Raw genomic sequence first — 19637 nt, forward strand, 5'->3', positions numbered from 1 at the left:
AAGGATTTAGAGTATTACATAAAACTTAGTTGATAAAGCAGTGCCAGAGTTTGAGAGGATTGACTTCAATAATCAAAGAACTTTTATGGGTAAAATGATGAGACAGCTTTGCATGCTGCAGAGAAATCATTTGTGAAAGAAACAGTCAATCAACTTGGCAAACTTTACTGCTGTCTTACTTTAAGAAATAGCCACAGCACCTTGATCAGTAGCCATCAACATTGACCTTCCACTAGGAAAAAGCTTACAACTCCCTGAAGTTTCAGATGATAGTTAGCATTTTTAAGAAAAACAGTATTTTAAAATTAAGGTATGTACATTGGTTTTTTTAGACATAATGCTACTGCACTTAACAGATTAAAATGTAGCCTAATTAACTTTGATATGCACTGGAAAACCAAGAATTTTGTGTGACTTGCTTTATGGAGATTTCTGCTTTATCATGGTGATCTGGAACCAGATCCATACTATCTCTGAGATGTGCCTGTACCCTAATATTAGAGATAGAAAAGGTCCATAGAGCAAGATTCCACATTAATGTATTCCACAAATGAATAAAAAGTCCTACAAAATAAAAGAATAAATTGATAACTGACATCTTAGTTATGCTCTTACCTTTAACGAAATGTCAATTTGATTTTTGATATTCTGAATAATAAAGGCCTCCACACCTGAGTGATTACTTGTACTCAGTAAGCACCTTTAAAGCAAAATTACAATACATTTGAAATTATCCTGGACTGCATTATAAATTAAATGATGATGAAAGTTTTACAAATTCAAATGGGCCATGTGTTATTTGCAGAAATAGGAAAAAAACAGTGCAGACAGCGACAAAGTCACCTGTTATGGCTACTGCCCTCACTAACTGGCAAATTCTATTTTAACTGGGTTTTTCCAAAAAGAAATTTCTATTAAACCAAATTTGAATCTTTTTATGCATATATGTGCAATGTGCATATATGCATTATGTGCAATGATCTAACACAGCAAGTACAGTCACTAGTATAATAGCTTAAAAACTCCCCAAATTATTCCCTGTTTGACTAGTCTGGTTAGATTAACTTAATTGCAAAGAAAGGAAACTCAACCTGATCAACCTAAGAAGAAGGAGTTTTCTGGGTAGGAATACAGGTAGATCAGAATAGGAAAGCTGGTATAAGACCTAAGCATCAAACGGAGATTTCATAAACTGACTCTCATTCTTATCAAACAGAAATGAAGAAAAAAGGAATCAAGAGTGCTAGTATTGGGCAATCCCAAAGAACACTTCTTACTTAGCATGTTAACACTGCCCCAATTTGGTTTTAACTCATTTTTATTACCCAGGTATCAACAAACTAAGGTCTGCAGGCCAAATCCAGCCTACTGCCTGTTTTGTTTTATTAGAACACACTGACCCTTACTACAAACACAAAGTTGAGCAGTTGTAACAGAGGCTGTGTGGCCCATAAAAACTATATTTACTTAGGGCCCTTTAAGAAAATTTGCTGATCTTCAAATCAGAGCTGCTAGAATCTTTTGGTCCTCAAACAGTACTATTAATAAGCTCCACTGTTAAAGTGAATAGGCTGTCAAAGGTTATAACTCCATTAATTTCAAGAGCCATTAATTTCAACTGTGAATAATGGATATTTATTGACATATATAAAGTTCTAGCAGAAGCCTTACCAATCTCAGTTTAATCTTTTCAGTCTACTTTAATTTTAGTGTATTTTAATTAATTGAACTGAAGTGTGTATATATATATATATGTTTATTATGTAATATTCACACAATATATATTTATATATGTATCCATAATTTTTGATTAATTCCTCTCTACCTATCAAAGAGAAGAGAGTGGAATTACATGCAAAACATACCAAAATACAATAATCTTGAATAATTAATGGCATCAATTTGGTTTTTAATCAACCACACATTTCTCAATTAACCTTTGATACATACCTAAATAATGTATATTTGCCTTGTGGATCCAATTTGTTAATATACAGCTGAAGCACAGCTAAACCTTTTTTCCTCTAAAATGGAACAAATAATATTGTTACATAAACTAAAGATTAAATTATTAAAAGTTTTCACTGAAACTCATTATTATTTAGTCCCAGATATTTACATACCAATGTCTCAATGGGGCAGAGGGTCATTACTTTGACTAAGCCCTGGAAATAAAAAAACAAATTTATTTCAAATATTAGATTATATTGACTACAAAGAAACAACTATATTATTAATGTATACTAAAAATTCAGAGAAATGAGGATAAGAGATTTAAAGCTGAAGTAATTTTTGCCTTAAGCCTTTCATTCTACTGTTATGCCTACAGGAAGCTAAGTACAATCCATTTTGTAACTGGTATTGAGTGGGTGTTACTAAGTGTATAGTTAGAAACACATAGTAATTTTCAATTATGTCTAGAGTGGCAAAAGAAATGAAATCAAACATGTAGAAATATAATCCACTAATTTAAAATAATCAGACTTATTATATACTAACAGAAGCCAGAAAAACATTTACTTTTACTTTATAGACTTTGCCAAAGCCTCTGACTGTGTGGATCACAACAAACTGTGGAAAATTCTTAAAGAGATGGGAATACCAGACACTTGACCTGCCTCCTGAGAAATCTGTGTGCAGATCAAGAAGCAACAGTTAGAACTGGACATGGAACAACAGACTGGTTCCAAATACGTCAAGGCTGTATATTGTCACCCTGCTTATTTAACTTAAATGCAGAGTATATCATGCGAAATGCCGGGCTGGATGAAGCACAAGCTAGAATCAAGACTGCTGGGAGAAATATCAATAAGCTCAGATACACAGATGACACCACCCTTATGGCAGAAAGTGAAGAAGAACTAAAGAGCCTCTTGATGAAAATAAAAGAGGAGAGTGAAAAAGTGGCTTAAAGCTCAACATTCAGAAAACTAAGATTATGGCATCCAGTCCCATCACTTTATGGCAAATAGATGGGGAAACAATGGAAACAGTGACAGACTATTTTTTTTGGCTCCAAAATCACTGCAGATGGTGATTGCAGCCATGAAATTAAAAGATGCTTGTTCCCTGGAAGAAAACCTATGACCAACGTAGACAACATATTAAAAATTAGAGACATTATTTTGCCAGCCATGGTCCGTCTAGTCAAAGCTATGGTTTTTCCAGTAGTCCTGTATGTGAGAACTGGACTATAAAGAAAGCTAAGCACTAAAGAATTGATGCTTTTGAACTACGGTGTTGGAGACGACTCTTGAGAGTCCCTTGGACTGCAAGGAGATCCAACCAGTCCATCCTAAAGGAAATCAGTCCTGAATATTCATTGGAAGGACTGATGCTGAAGCTGAAACTCCCATACTTTGGCCACCTGATGCAAAGAACCGACTCACTGGAAAAGACCCTGATGCTGGGAAAGATTGAAGGCAGGAGGAGAAGGGGACGACAGAGGATGAGATGGTCGGATGGCATCACCAATGCAATGGTCATGAAGTTTGAGTAGGTTCCAGGAGTTGGCGATAGACAGGGAAACCTGGCGTGCTGCAGTCCATGCGGTTGCAAAGAGTCGGACATGACTGAGTGACCGAACTAAAACTGATTTTTCTATTTAAATAGTGGAAAAACAATTTGCTACATTGACATCTAAGACCTATTTGGCTATGATAACAAAAAACTAATAAACAGGGGCAAAACAAATCACAGGAGAGAAAAACAAAATATTTTTGTAGTAATGAATTATATATGCCTTGATGTAGTCCTGAGGACCTGAGTTATGATAAAAGTAAAGGAGCTTCATGTTTCAAGGTTCCTACAGAACCAAAGTGTTAAAGAAGAAAGTTTTATTTCCCACTGGATGCTATACTGTCAAATATAGTAGCCACTAGCCACATATAGCTAGTTAAGGTTAAATTAAATAAAATTTAGAATTCAGTTCTTTATGTCACACCAGCCACGTTTCAAGTGTTCAGTATGGCTAGTGGCTTTCAAACCGTACAGCACAGATAACAGGATACTTTTGCCATTACAGAAAGTTCTACTGGACAGCAAGGTACCAGAGTTTTCAAAGGATATGGAGAAAAAAGCAGGAAAGGAATCTGAGAAGAACTTAAGTTTAGAATAGAAAAGCAGCATTTTTCAAGATTAGAATACATATTTTACTTACCTGAGGTACAGTAAGAAAACTCTTGATTTCTAAGTACTGGTGAAGTAGACTGTTGTCCTCTATTCTCAATAAACCATTCTCCAACAGATCCTACAGATTAAAATATATGCAGAGATACAAATATGGTAACATCAACAGCTGTATTTGTTAACATGACTGTGTATTCAAATTATAATGGTTGCAAACAAATCTTACCAATCCTTTGGAGAAAACAGACTCCTCTGTTCTGGAAGAGAGTATTAAAATTTATCAACATGGTTTTCTAAATTGCTTTAGAATTATTCTTCACTTTAGGAAAAATAAAGCAAAAATTGAATTTTAAATACTTTAAAAAAGCATATTAAGGAGAAATTCTGTTGAAGAACTTAGTCAAAATTCTTAATCCACCTTTGATCTGTCTTTTGATTTGGCTACTGATAGCAAAATTTACCATAATCAGTCCACTCAGGGCTTATTTCCTGATATCAGATCAGTAGAATTTCAACACCAAGTGCTAAGAAATAAATTATGCCTGATATAATGCCATGTATTCTAATTGATTAATTGGTTAACTCTTTTAAATTCTTTATATATATCTATATATATAAAGTAATGCTTTCCATTTATTTATTTTTTAAAGGTTTACAATCATTGTTAATGAAATATTTAAGATCTGTGGCAAAAAATATGATCTTAGGCTCCAGGTTCTTGTTCTAACCATAAAAGGAATTAAAAGTGTTCCGTTTTTGCCTCAATGACTAAATAGTTTGGAAATTTTAAGACTATAGAACTGAATATTAAAATCAATACACATTCTCATTTTATGTATATAACAGGAACTATGTAAAATCATTAACACATACACAATACAGTAAATTTACAGAGTTAGTAACTACTTGTGCCAGGAGACCCTTGGAAATTCCTGCCTTGTAGGCCGAGGCTTTGGACATTTGCCATGTAACAAATCTTCCTTCACCTGGGAAGAGACGGGATTAATACACTGTCACTAGTATTCCTACAGGATAGCACTGAAAGGCCCTGACTGATCTCAAGACAGAATTTCAACATGTTATAGAAAAAGAAAACAAACCATAGAGTTGTGCAAGATTCTTAAATACCTGGGAAAACTGCATACCTGTTACTTGGTAATTTTTTTTAAAAGAGAAAGTTCTTCTTATTGGTGCCTCAAATGAGAAAAGCCATTGAATGATATCACTGTCAATAATCTAAGCTATAAAAGTAGAGTCTTTTGATGCAGTTCACAGATTGTATCCATGAAGCAAAACCATGGATGAATTTCTTTCTTGACCACCTCTCCTTAGATTGGAAGAGGCTGCAGTGGGATAGAGGTATTTTAATTTACCAACTTCTGAAATAAGCAAAGAAACCCTAGAAGCAGATCACTGGAAATTTCCTTAAAAGACAATATTTTAATATTATCTTTAGCTTAAAATAAGAAATTTTGTTGTAAACATCCCTTTGGTTCATTTCTGTCTCTTATGAATACTTGCTTCACTATTTTATAAAATAATTAATTAACTAGGGTCTGGCAAAGACAAAGTAGTTTCCCTTGATCTTGACAAGGGCTATTTTAACACAATTATTTAATTCTGAGATGCCACTTAAATAATCTTACCTTTGTAAAAGGACTTCAATATGCCCCATATTAAACTGCAAAAGATATGATGGGCTAAAATAGAAAAAAATGTATATATAAACACATACACATATACATGTACTTTTAGAAGCGCATATCCACTCAGGATTACATTAATAATCCAGTTAAAAGATGATGGCAATTTAGACCACCCTCTTGGCAACTGGCCCAACAGCTTCAAACCAGGCTCAGTTTAACACTTTCTGACTCTTGTCCCAATCATTCCTTATGTCTATTTCAACGCCTCCCCTCCAACCCTTTTTACTACTGATGATTACTGGCTTTAAAAAGATTATAGGCAGTAATACTTAGAATAAAAATAGGTTTTGTTTAAACTTCACTGAAAATGTACTAATACATTAATAAATATATGTTGGACATTTGATAAATGCATTTGATGCTATTCCTTTTAGAATACATAAACACTAACTCCTACCTTAAGACCATTGGAAGCTGATCAATACTGATGCCCTGTACAAATACTAGATATGCCAGAGAAGCCATAGAGTCTGATAACTGTTTGTCTTCTTCTTCCTCAAATTCAAGATAATCCCAAATCTTCTTTTTCCTTCCATGATTAAAAATCATTTTGGGAAAAGGGTATCCAATTGCTGACAAAAATCCCTGTGAAATGGATAAAAAAGGAAGCTACAGCAGACACTCTACTGTGCCCTCTTGCACCCCATATTCACGTCCTATATAATCCTCTCCTCTTGAGCGTGGGTAGGACCTGTGAGACTTGCTTCCACCCAGCAGACTATGGCAAGATGCCACCCCATGATCAGATTGTGTTCTACAGCAAAAGTGAAGCGATTTTTGCAGATGTAATTAGAGCCCCAAATCAGCTGATGTGAGTTAAGAAGGGAGACTATCCTCTGTGGGCCTGACTTAAGAGGAACAATGTTTTTAAAGAGGATCCAGGCCCTCTTTAAGAGTCAGAAACTCACCTCTGCTGGCTTTAAAGAACTAAGCTGCCAAGTTATGAGGGGGCCTATTTAGAGGGCTATCTGGCAGGGAACTACAGGCAGCTTCTAGAAACTGAAAGTGGTCCCTAGCCAGCAAGAAAATGGAGTGTGTGTATGCTCAGTAGCTCAGTCATGTCCGACTCTTTCCGACCCCATAAACTGTGTGGCCACCAGGCTCCTCTGTCCTTGGAATTTTCTAGGCATGAAAACTGGAGTAGGTTGCCAAATGGAGACCTCAATCCTGTAGCTTCAAGAAGATGAATTTCTGCCAACAATCTGAAGGAAGTGAGTAGGAAGATGAAACAGTTCTGGAAATAGATGCTGGTGATGGTTACACAACAATGTGAATGTATTTAATGCCACTGAACTATACAGTTAATGGTTAAAATGGTAAATTTTATATATGTGTATATTACTCAGTCATGTCCGACTCTTAGTGACCCCATGGACTGTAGCCACCAGGCTCCTCTGTCCATGGAATTCTCCAGGCAAGAATACTGGAGTGGGTAGCCATTCCCTTCACCAGGGAATCTTCCTGACCCAAGGATTGAACCCTGGTCTCCTGAATTGCAGGCAAATTCTTTACCATCTTAGCCATCAGGGAATATTTTATAATTTAAAAAATGCTTCAGAGATACATGAGAACCTAAACACGTGAGACATACAAGTATCATGAAATGCCAATAGACTAATCAAATGAAGAATACTCCAGCAACAATGCTCTACCGACCACTGTCTGCTGGATATGGACTGGCTAGTAGGCTCTTGTGTTTTAAGAGAAAGAGAAGCATCCCCACGTGTGTTAACTACTACAGTTTCATGTTTGTTTTAAGAGGGGAAGGAAAGGGAAAAAGAGAGACTTAAGAAACACAAGATTGCTCCTGTGCCTTTTATTCTATTTCTAGTGTGCTAGAAAGCATCTGATCTTCAGTGTCCAATGAAATTAACCTGAGTTTTGGCTCTACCACTTATTAGCTGTGAGATACTGGGTTAGTTCCTAACCTCTCCAAAGCCTTAGTTTCCTTATAAAGAAAATGACATAACACCTATGTCAATATTTATTGAGAAAGTTCCACCAAAAAAGTTCAAGAAAGTTAAAGGCCACAAGAAACTACTAAATAGAAGTCAAAAGGGAATGACAAAAACAGCTAAGTCAGGATGAACACTGATGTTCCACATAATCACTAATTTATTCAATAAATACTTGAGTGCTAGGCACTGGGCCCAATATTGTGGAGAATTAGAAAGCTAAATAAGACTTTTCCAGTCTTCAGGGAGTTAAAATCTGCCTATCCCAGATGGCTCCATTAGTCATTTCAAAACATAAAAAAGAACCATGGAAACTCATCCTCAGTCACAAGAGACTGCTATTCAGCTACCAGATGCTAAATATATATTGATTTTCGAAGCTACACATTATTATAGCTATAAAACAAAAACTGACTATATTGATTCCAAATGTCCTATTAATAATGAAGTTTCATTTCTTTATCCAGCCAGTACTAGATGTTGTTCTTTTCCCTGCAGAGTAAGGTTAGCCTTTTAAAATTTCGTTATATGTAACCAGATTCTACAGTGCTGCTGTAGATATTTGGGGTTAACCTGTGTCCCAATTAGAGCCTTCACTGTCTATCCATGTATCACTCAACTGACTTGCTCAGACCCAACATACCTGACCCGCTACAATTTCTCATGGCAGTCTTTGCCCTCTCATGGAATGTTCCTATGCTGCAACCCTTGGGGCATTCAAGCAGTACTCTGCCAAAACAACCTGCGCCAGAGGGATGGCTGAGATGTGCCACATTTACCTATCCTTCAGCAGCACCTTCTCACTTCATTTCGTGCCCCAATTTCATCTGTATTTCTTAACTGCTTTGTGCTTCTTCACTGCTGGCTCTACTTGTAACGCTCCTTCCACTGAGACCTTAGAACCTCTTCCTAACACCCTCAACCTCTTCATAGGATGCTTGTTGTAGCTCAATGCTCTAATTAAACCAGACTGGTTTCTGGTGGGAGCTGCTCATTCTCTCCCATCTCTTACATCGCACAGCCAGAAAAGCAGCAGCAGGAAGGGGTGGTATGGATAGAGGCTTAGTATTATCTTAGTTCTTCCTGCAATCTCAGGCAAAAGCACATATTCCTTTGAAGCAGATGTCATAGTGCCCTTTATCTGTCCTCATCTCTGTCATATGCTGACTTTCTGGTCATTTCCCCATGTTCACTGAAGGCTGGTATCTGCTCACATGCCTTTTCTCTATCCAGCTCCTGCTATGATCCTGGAGTTATGCAGATAACTCCTACAGCAGGTCAGCCTCATGGTGTTTCTGACCACTGAATTCAAATGACCTTAATTTCTAATCCATTTTGGCACCAAATTCCATCCTGGATCTCTATCAACATTTGGAGCTATTCCATATTAGATACCTAAACTCCAGCATCTCATTTTCTGACCACAATTTCTTATCTTATCTCTCCTACCAACCTACTTATCTACTTCTGACTTCTCTAGTATTATGATGCCTTCATTTTTAACCTACCCATCTGTCCCTCCTTAATCCACTTCTTTCCCTAACCAACCAATGCACTATTATTTGAACTATCTGCACCCTATATTTCCTTTAGCTACATGTACCCAATAAAATGCCAGCCTTGGAAAGACAGCTACAATTCACCTTTCTACTTCAACACCCAGACAGCTGATACTACTGGAGAAAAACCACACAAATACTTATTTCTACAGCTGTGGTCTTCAACAACAAACGCCAAGTGCTCAGCACTACTGACTAATGCTTTCCTGGTCTTCTACCTCTCTTTTCATTCCACTCAATATTCCAAATCTTTATCAGTTTTCTGAAGCCCCCTGTTCAATCCTCATTTCTACCTCCTCATTCTTAAGAAATATGAGGCCAGTGGGTCTGATTCCCTTGATGATAACACTACATTTCTGCTACAAATTTTTCTACATGCATATCTGTTCTACATGTTCTTCCTCTCCAGGTGTCCTCGATCCTGTGCCCAGCTGTCTGCTCTCCTCCTGCCACATTACTTCAGTTATTCCATAACACTTTTCTTTTCCCCTCTGATGGTTTCCACCCCTTTAGCCTATAAATATGCTCAAGCCTCCCTATCTCTCCCAATTACCTTCATGTCTTCTCTGCTGCCTCTTCCTTACTCATCCAAACTCTTCTAAAGTATAGCTTATATCAGTTATCTCCTTTGTCTCATTTTTCATGTACTCCTTTATCTACTCAACTGATTTTTGTCTCCCACACTCCACTCAAATTGCTCTTGCTAAGATTATCAATGGCATCTACTTCCTAAATCCAGTGGATGCTTTTCAACTCCAATTCTATAGACTACTTCTGCTGCATTTAACAGTAGCAATCATTTCTTTCTTTCTAAACTCTACCGCTTCAGTTTCTGTGATACTTTCATCACTGCTTTGCTCTCCTTTCTTGGTCTCTCTGATGGGCTTGTTTATGAGCTGGTACCCTACAGGGTAAAGCTGAAAGCTAAGTGCTGAAGAATTGATGATTTTGAACTGTGGAGTTGGAGAAGACTCTTGAGAGTCCCTTGGACTGCAAGGAGATCAAACCAGTCAATCCTAAAGGAAATCAGTCCTGAATGTTCATTGGAAGGACTGATGCTGAAGCTGAAACTCCAACACTCTGGTCAGCTGATGTGAAGAACTGACTCATTGGAAAAGACCCTGATGCTGGGAAAGATTGAAGGCAGGAGGAGAAGGGGATGACAGAGGATGAGATGGTTAGATGGCATCACTGACTTGATGGACATGCGTTTGAGCAAGCTCTGGGGGTTGGTGATGGACAGGGAAGCCTGGAGTATTGTAGTCCATGGGATCGCAAAATTTCAGACATGACTGAGGGACTGAATTGAACTGAACCCTACAGGGTTCAGCCCTGAACTCTTTTCTCACACCGATTCACCTCTTTAGGTTAATCTCATCACTCTTATTCAAAATTTGCTCCTTAAAAACCTGCTCTCTCTGGGTATTAGATATACATATATATATATATATATATATTCTAGAGATAATTGTTAATCTGGTTAGGGGTCATATGGCATTGTGGTTATGTTTTTTAAAAAGTCCTTACCAATTAGAGAAGCATACATAAAGACTCACAGACGAAAGGATATATCTAGGACTTGCAATAAAATACTACAGCAAAAAGGGGGGAAGGGATAAATTGGGAGACTGAGACTGACATACACACACTACTGTATATAAAATAGATAACTAATAAGAACCTACTATATAGCATAGGATCTCTACTCAATACCCTGTAATAACCTACAATGGAAAAAAAAATCTAAGAAATCGTGCATATGTGAATAAGTGATTCACTTTGCTGTATTGTAGAAACTAACACAACACTGTAAATCAACTATACTCCAATAAAAATTTAACACATTAAAAAAAAATAAACTAACTTTACATTGCTTATCAACTCCAAAAGAAAAGGGGGGGGGGTAGGCTAGATAAAACAAGATTGGCAAAAATGTTAATTGTTAAAGTGAGGCAGGGGGTACATGAGACTATGTTACATTGCTCCCTCTACTTTTATGAATGTCTTTAAATTTCCACAATGAAAAAAAATTTAAAGCACAGAACCCCCTACTCCTTGCTTGTGTATTCTCTATCTCAATTATTGGAACCTATACCTGTCCTATTATTAAGCAAAAAACCTTGTCCATAACTCAACTTTTGTACTATTTTTCTAAATTCAGTCTATGACCAAACTTTGCAATTTTATCTACTTTTTAAGTTCTCAAATCTGCCTTCTCTTCTTTCCATTCTCTTATCATTCTCTCTTAACTCTCATCATTCTCACTTAACTCCCAAAAGATACCTAGCCAATCTCCCTACTTCCATTCTTATTTAAGTTCAACCTCCATTACAGTGGTGAACTCAAAACAGTTTGATTACATCACTTCCAGCTTTAAGTTTCCAACTTTCATAGCCATCTTCTTAAAACGGGGCACATGTATCACAAATGGTGAAGTCTGTACTGTTTCCAGAGGTTTATAGTGTACTCTCGCTTGCCACAATGAAGCCCCAGGTTTTTATATACTCCTGGGAAAAATCCATTCCCCCTCCCTCTTCATCACTCATAACCTCTTCACTACTATTTAACTACATATCTGTTTATATCAGTTACCAATCATCTCTCATCTTAGAATCTAGCTTCTCTAAAGTTCTGGCATCTTCTCTAATTCCATCTCTCCTCAAAGTTCAAATTCTGAATACAGAGGGCAGACTACAAGGTATACACGAATTCTGACTAAGCAGAGGTGTGGTGCCCCTACCCCTTGAACATGCTCAAGAGTCAACTATATGTTAGGATCTTAAAAAAATAATAATAATAAATATATATATAAATAAAACTATTAAAGGAGAAAAACATCTGGAAGGTGGTGTGAGATAACAGAAAATATATATGGGTCTCTGCTACTGGTTGTTGGCACAGTGTTCCTGTTGTTGTTCAGTCACTAAGTCGTGTCCAAACTTTTTGCAAGCCCATGGGCTGCAGCATGCCAAGCTGCCCTCTCCTTCACTATGTCCCAGAGTTTGCTCAAATTCATGTCCACTGAGTCAGTGATGATTAACCATCACATCCTCTTCCGCCCTCTTCTTTTGCCTTCAATCTTTCCCAGCATCAGGGTCTTTTCCAATGAGTTGCCATTTCACATCAGGTGTCTAAAGTACTGGAGCTTCAGCATCAGTCCTTCCAATAAATATTCAGGGTTTATTTCTTTTAGGATTGACTAGTTTGATCCCCTTGCTGTGGAAAGGACTCTCAAGAGTCTTCTCCAGCACCACAATTCAAAAGCATCAGTTCGGTGCTCAGCCTTCTTTATGGTTCAACTCTCACATCCATACATGACTACTGGAAAAACCAGCTTTGACTGTACGGACCTTTGTCGGCAAAGTGGTGTCTTTGCTTTTTAATATGCTGTCTAGGTTTGTCATAGCTTTCCTTCCAAGGAGCAAGTGTCTTTTAATTTCATGGCTGCAGTCATTGTCAGCAGTGATTTTGGAGCCCCAAAAAATAAAATCTGTCACTGCTTCTACTTTTCCCCCTTCTATAGTGATGGGACTGGATGCCATGATCTTAGTTTTTTGAATGTTGAGTTTTAAACCAACTTTTTCACTTTCCTCTTCTATTTTCATCAAGAGGCTCTTTAGTTCTTCTTCACTTTCTGCCGTTAAAGTAGTATTATCTGCATATCTGGGGCTGTTGATATTTCTCCCAGCAATCTTGATTCCAGCCTGTGATTCATCCAGCCCAGCATTTTGCATAATGTTTCAGGGTTCCTGAAACCTTTTCTAAGTGATAAGAGCACTAGGAACATCTGTTCTAATATTGGTGTCTAACCCTGTCCTTGACAAAGTGCTCTAAAACCTCTGTAAATTTCTGTTATAAGACAGTAGAAGCATCTTTTGTTCTAGTAAAGAGACTCTGAGTGGGCACTAAGATGGCTCCTGGGTAGGGGGTGGTAACCAGAAAGAACAAGCCATGATTAGAAGCTTGGAATTTTGAGTCCCATCCCCCAGTTCTAGAGAGGGGGAGGGACTGGAAATGGAGTTAATGTTTTATCATGTCTAAATGAGGAAGCCTCAATAAAATCCCCAAAATAGGAATTTCAGAGAGCTTCCAGGCTAGAGATCACAGTGTCCTGGGATCATGATGTATTCCAACATCATGAGACTAGAAGCTTAGGACCCTCCAACACCTCGCCCTATGTAGCTCTTCATCTGGCTGTTCTTCTGCATCCTTTATCATATCATTTAATAAACTAGTAAAATAAAGTAAAGGTTTCCTTTTAATTCTGTGAGCTGTTGTAGCAAATAATCGAACCCAAAGAGCAGGAGGTCACGGAATCTCCCATTTGTAGCCAAGCCAGACAGAAGTTGCGGGTAAACTGGGAACCTAAGACTAGCAACTGGCATCTGAAATAGGGAGCAGTCTCATGGGACTAAGCCCTTAACCTGTGGAATCTGATACTATCTCCAGGTAGTTAAGTGTCAGAATTGAGTTAAACTGTAGGATGCCCAGTTGGCACTGCAGAATTGTTTCATATGGGGGGAAAAAACCCACACATTCTGTGACCAGAAATGTCAGAAGTGAAGTGTTTTGAGTGAAAGTAAAGGAAAAAGACACAGGAAAACTGCAGAATTTTTCTGTACAGGAGTTAATATTATTTATATCTGGTTATTGAAATTATTGCTGTTTATTTTTCATCTTTTTGTTTAACTATGTTCTACAAAAAATACATATTGCTTTATTAACATATGTGTCAATTTACATGTCCATGTGCCGCAGATGAGAATATAGCAGGTAATATTTTAGATTACAGATTTTATAACAAATTAAATTAGCTGTACTTACTATTATTTCGGATGCAAAACACTTTAAAGGATCATCTCCAGCTTCTTCAGACTGCTCAAGGAATTGTGCTGTCAGCAAAGGGCATTTCAAGCTTTTCAAACAACTAAAATTTAAGAAATAGGTAACTATTGAATACAGCACTTCCTAAGTATAAAATAACTAGTTTTCACATGAAAAATAACATAAATAACATGAAAAATAACAATAAAAAATAAAATAACCAATAACTCAATGGCCTGTAATGATATAAGATTTTTCTTACTACTAATGGGGAGAGCATAAGAATACTGTGCTAGACTCACTGTGCAGAAAGTCACTTTCATGTCTGGACTATACTGATGCGTACTGAATATTTGTCTTAGGACAGTGCTAGTGTATATGTAGTTTTCATAAGTTCAGGGAAAATCAGGACAATGCAGTAATTTTTTTCATAGAGCTGTATTTGTTTTATTTAGAAAACCAAACTTTATTCTGTGATTAAGCCCTACCTATTTCTTTAGTTAAAATGTATTTTCTTTCATGAAATGAGTTTTATAAATGGTAAAAAAGAAAAAAAAAGGTCTAATATCCTAGCCTGACAAGATAGAAAGCTGACAGCAGTTTTAGTCTCCCAAATTTTAAAACTAAAATTATTGGTACATGTAATTCAATATAATCCAGTCCAGCACTGTCTAACAGTCCTATATATAATTAAAGCCCCATATGTAATTAAAAATTTGTTAGCTGTCACACTAAAAAAGTAGTAGGAGACAAGAGAATTTTAGTAATTTATCTTATTAACCCATATATTAGAAACATTATTTCGATGTTATCAGTATAAAAATTATTAAGATATTTTAGTATCTCTTTTAATAACAGGTTGTTGAAATACAGGGAATATTTTACACTTCCAGCACTAAATTTGGATTAACCATGTGTCAAGTGCTTGACAACAATACACAGTACTCCTTTGCACAGCCTATAGTACCCCTGGTATGAATGCTACTGGGTTCTCTGCTACTGTTTTTGTTATCAAAGTGGAATTTCAACTGTCTGGTGCATCTTTTGCTGCTTTCAAAGGGAGAGTAAAACATAATTCCCCTGGGAAAAAACAGATTCTTTGAGCTACAACTATCTATTCTTCCACTGCTATTGTTCACTTACCATAAGTAAAGGCAATCTATAAAAGAATGTAAGTGAACCAAAAAAAATGGATGTTTGTTTTAATTTTTTTGAAAAGTGAAAGTTGCTCTGTTGTGTCCTGCTCTTTGCAACCCCGTAGGCTGTGGCCTGCTAGGCTCCTCTGTTCATAGAATTCTCCAGACCAGAATACTGGAGTGGGTAGCTGTTCCCTTTTCCAGGGGATCTTCTAACCCAGGGACTGAACCTAGGTCTGCTTCATTGCAGGTGGATTCTTTACCATCTGAGCCACATGTACATATGATATTTAATTTTTTTAAATATCATTAAATGCCCAGGTTACATCAACTGAATTCCATATTCTTCTAAAATTCAAATTTTGAAACTAGATTTACTTTCCATCACAAATAAAGAAACATTTTAAATAACTGAACTATCAAATACTTAAGTTCATTATGAATTGTTCTTAAAAATATACTTACAATTTCAGTATTTCATCTTTTAATTTCTCATTTTCCATTGAGTTTTCCTTGTTATCAATGACATACTCCACAAAAGGTTTAGTGAACTCTATTAAGGCCTTGCAGCACTGACAAAGGCCATAGTCATCTGCCTGTATTTGTTCTTTTGAGTATGGAACAGGAAGGAGAGAGAGCTGACTCCAAAGTGTAGACAATGCTAACCCAACTGAATATGCCTTGTTGTTACGAAGTTTCTGAATCACTAAAACAGAGACCAAGTTATTACTTGAGGCTGCCTCATGAAGGTAAACAATGAAGAATAAGTCCAATAAATGCCAAATTACCACATACAGTTTCTCCCTCACATTCTGACAACTCTGACATCAAGATGACATATAACAGCCTAACTGGCAGTATTTTTTTTCCTTCTTAGGGGTGCATAAAATAATAACACACCTTACGATCATGGCACTTTACAACAGATGCCATGAAATTTTGTTTAGGTATGTTCTTACCAGGTTACATACTTAAAACTTAAAGAAGTAATTCTTTCTGTAGTCTTTGGTTGTTATAAGCATAAAATAAGATCAAGTATCTTATAAACTATAAAGCACTGTAAAAATGAAATGTAGTAGTATTAGATTTTTCTTTCTAGAAGACTTTAAATATTTCAATTGATACAAATCTGTGGGGCATTCACATTTAAAACAAATTTACTCTAGTTTCTGATCCCAGGTCCTTCTGATAGACTGTGTTACATGTTGGTTATAAAATGGTAGTCTCTTCCCATGCACAAATACTATCTGCCTTGGTTGCCAAAGTCGATAACTTACCAGTACTTTTTTTTTACTCAGTCATGAAAACTTTTCTTTCCACTTGTTTCATTCTTCAGTAATACCTTTATTATTCCTAATCCCAACGTCCTAAGGCAGAGGCTGAGCAATGCCCTGCCTGATACCATTCTTAATTAAAATACAAGGCTACCACAACAAAATCAGATTGAGCAGTGCAGAACAGCCAAAACATATCCTTCAAATATATTTACAGGAAAAATTCTAAATATAAGTTGCAGATAGGAAGGTTAAGCAAAAAGCTATAGGTTACAACAAAGCATGTGAAAACGGGCATGGCATTCAACAATTTACTGGGTACCCACACTGCGCCAGGTATTGTCATATTTCTATGAGCAGCAGGATTCAATTTGGCATTGCTATTACTAGTTTAAGCAGAGTACTCAATAATTAGGCATAAACTATACTTTGGTAGACTGTTGACATCTTGGAGTAACGTCAAGGCACTTACACAAATAAAACAAGCAACACTTAGGTATCAATATACTCATTACCTGTTTGTAATGGCTGAAGTAAAAGAAGAATAATTTGGGATATCTGTTTTCCGGAGGGCTCTTCAATCAGTTCAAGCAAACCCAACAATAATTCCTTTGGATTACATAACTATAAAAATATTCACAATTGAACCTGTTTAATACAAGTTGTATTTAAAGCCACATTATTATTATTTTTAAAAGGCATATACTGAGATAATATAATTATTTTTGCATATGAATAAAACATCTCATAAAAATGTTTTTCAAAAATACACTGGCAAAACCCAGAGTCTGTGACTCTATGAAAGCAAGCAATCAAGGTCTCCTAATGGACAGCTACATTTACGAGACTTAAATTACTGATGAATGGAAAAGTTAGAGAAATAGGGGAAAGGACAGCCTGATCACCAGAGCTGAGGTTTCTTTTGAGCTTTGATGTCTATTCTGAAGGCTGCCTTCATTTCCCAGAGCTTCTAGCAGGTGAGACATTTCTATCTCACACTGCTAGGGTGTTTAGATGAGTGCAGAGTCTCTTTTGTCTTTCCTGAAGAAACAAAACTTTGCATTGCTTTCTGACTGGTCTTATCACCTCACCTGCCTTGTTTTTCTGAAAGCTCTCATAGTTAATAACTAAAACCTAGGGAGTTCCTTCTTTCCAAGTATATATTTGTGTTTATTTACAGTGATCTCTAAGTGGCTTCTTATAATGTACTTTTCCTTAGAATTTCTCTCTCTTAACTATCATTTTTGGATTATAACTCTATTAAGCTTTTACTCAGAGCCTCTTTCTAAGGTGGTCAGTTAAACCTAATATATTTGCTACTTCTATGTCCACTGTGATCACCAGCATTCTAGGTTTTATTTTTTAGATTTCTTTGTGGTATATTCTTTTAGGGAACATACCACCGAAAAAAGAGGACTGAGATTTGATTTTACTTTCAACATTGCCAAAAGATCAGTGTGGCCATGAACTACCTCCCTAAATTATCTAAAGCATTAATTTCACATCTATATAATAAGCTACTTTTAAAAAAAATAGATCTTTTTAGGTCTCTCTTTGAAGATTCTGAATCAGTGGATCTAAGATAAGGTCAATCTGATCACAAAGACCACAGCTTGTCTAACTCAGTGAAACTAAGTCATGCCGTGTGGGGCCACCCAAGATGGACAGGCCAGGGTAGAGAGGTCTGACAGGATGTGGTCCACTGGAGAAGGGAATGGCAAACCACTTCAGTAGTCTTGCCTTGAGAACCCCATGAACAGTATGAAAAGGCAAAAAAAATAGGACACTGAAAGATGAACTCCCTAGGTCGGTAGGTGCCCAATATGCTACTGGAGATCAGTGGAGAAATAACTCCAGAAAGAATGAAGGGATGGAGTTAAAAGAAAAACATACCCAGTTGTGGATGTGACTGGTGATAGAAGCAAGGTCTGATGCTGTAAAGAGCAGTATTGCATAGGAACCTGGAATGTCAGGTCCATGAATCAAGGCAAATTGGAAGTGGTCAAACAGGAGATGGCAAGAGTGAATGTCGACATTCTAGGAATCAGCAAACTAAGATGGACTGGAATGGATGAATTTAACTCAGATGACCATTATATCTACTAATGTGGGCAGGAATCCCTTAGAAGAAGTGGAGTAGCCATCATGGTCAACAAAAGAGTCCGAATGCAGTACTTGGATGCAATCTCAAAAACGACAGAATGATCTCTGTTCGTTTCCAAGGCAAACCATTCAATATCACGGTAAACCAAGTCTATGCCCTGACCAGTAACGCTGAAGAAGCTGAAGTTGAACGGTTCTATGAAAACCTACAAGACCTTCTAGAACTAACACCCTAAAAAGATGTTCTTTTCATCACAGGGGACTGGAATGCAAAAGTAGGAAGTCAAGAGATAGCTGGAAAGAGAGGCAAATTTGGCCTTGGAGTACAAAATGAAACAGGGCAAAGGCTAACAGAGTTTTGCCAAGAAAATGCACTGGTCACAGCATACACCCTCTTCAAACAACACAAGAGAAGACTCTATACATGGACATCACCAGATGGTCGACACCAAAATCAGATTGATTATATTCTTTGCAGCCAAAAATGGAGAAGCTCTATACAGTCAGCAAAAACAGACTGGGACCTGACTGTGACTCAGATCATGAACTCCTTATTGCCAAATTCAGACTTAAATGGAAGAAAGTAGGGAAAACCACTAGACCATTCAGGTATGACCTAAATCAAATCCCTTATGATTATACAGTGGAAGTGAGAAATGGATTTAAGGGACTAGATCTGATAGACACAGTGCCTGATGAACTAGGGACAGAGGTTTGTGACATTGTACAGAAGACAGGGATCAAGACCATCCCCATGGAAAAGAAATGCAAAAAAGCAAAATGGCTGTCTGAAGAGGCCTTACAAATAGCTGTGGAAAGGAGAGAAGTGAAAAGCAAAGGAGAAAAGGAAAGATATACCCATTTGAACGCAGAGTTCCAAAGAATATCAAGGAGAGATAAGAAAGCCTTCCTCAGCGATCAATGCAAAGAAATAGAGGAAATCAATAGAATA

The 19637-nt window shown here is 36.9% G+C and overlaps 1 protein-coding gene across 7 annotated transcripts in view; it reads right to left on the minus strand.

Moving 5' to 3' along the window:
- The window catches only part of GLMN (glomulin, FKBP associated protein), a 44391-nt gene that overhangs the window by 17038 nt on the left and 7716 nt on the right, over window positions 1-19637 (minus strand). For 2 of the 7 annotated variants that reach the window (XM_086391161.1, XM_086391163.1), the window contains exons 5-14: window positions 17098-17206; window positions 15774-16014; window positions 14173-14275; window positions 6232-6419; window positions 5775-5828; window positions 4355-4385; window positions 4160-4249; window positions 2124-2165; window positions 1951-2024; window positions 616-700 (exon numbers count right to left, since the gene is read on the minus strand). In XM_086391161.1, the coding sequence (XP_086247287.1) occupies window positions 616-700; window positions 1951-2024; window positions 2124-2165; window positions 4160-4249; window positions 4355-4385; window positions 5775-5828; window positions 6232-6419; window positions 14173-14275; window positions 15774-16014; window positions 17098-17206 (1017 nt within the window). Of the gene's footprint in view, window positions 1-615; window positions 701-1950; window positions 2025-2123; window positions 2166-4159; window positions 4250-4354; window positions 4386-5034; window positions 5115-5774; window positions 5829-6231; window positions 6420-8568; window positions 8899-14172; window positions 14276-15773; window positions 16015-17097; window positions 17231-19637 lie in introns of those variants that run through there. The other 5 variants (XM_086391164.1, XM_086391165.1, XR_015160503.1 and 2 more) reach the window with 4 other exon arrangements.

This window comes from Bos grunniens, chromosome 3 (assembly GCF_055505025.1).
Source record: "Bos grunniens cultivar Pamir isolate PY7600 chromosome 3, Bosgru_T2T1.0, whole genome shotgun sequence".
NCBI classification, from domain to species: Eukaryota; Metazoa; Chordata; class Mammalia; order Artiodactyla; family Bovidae; genus Bos; species Bos grunniens.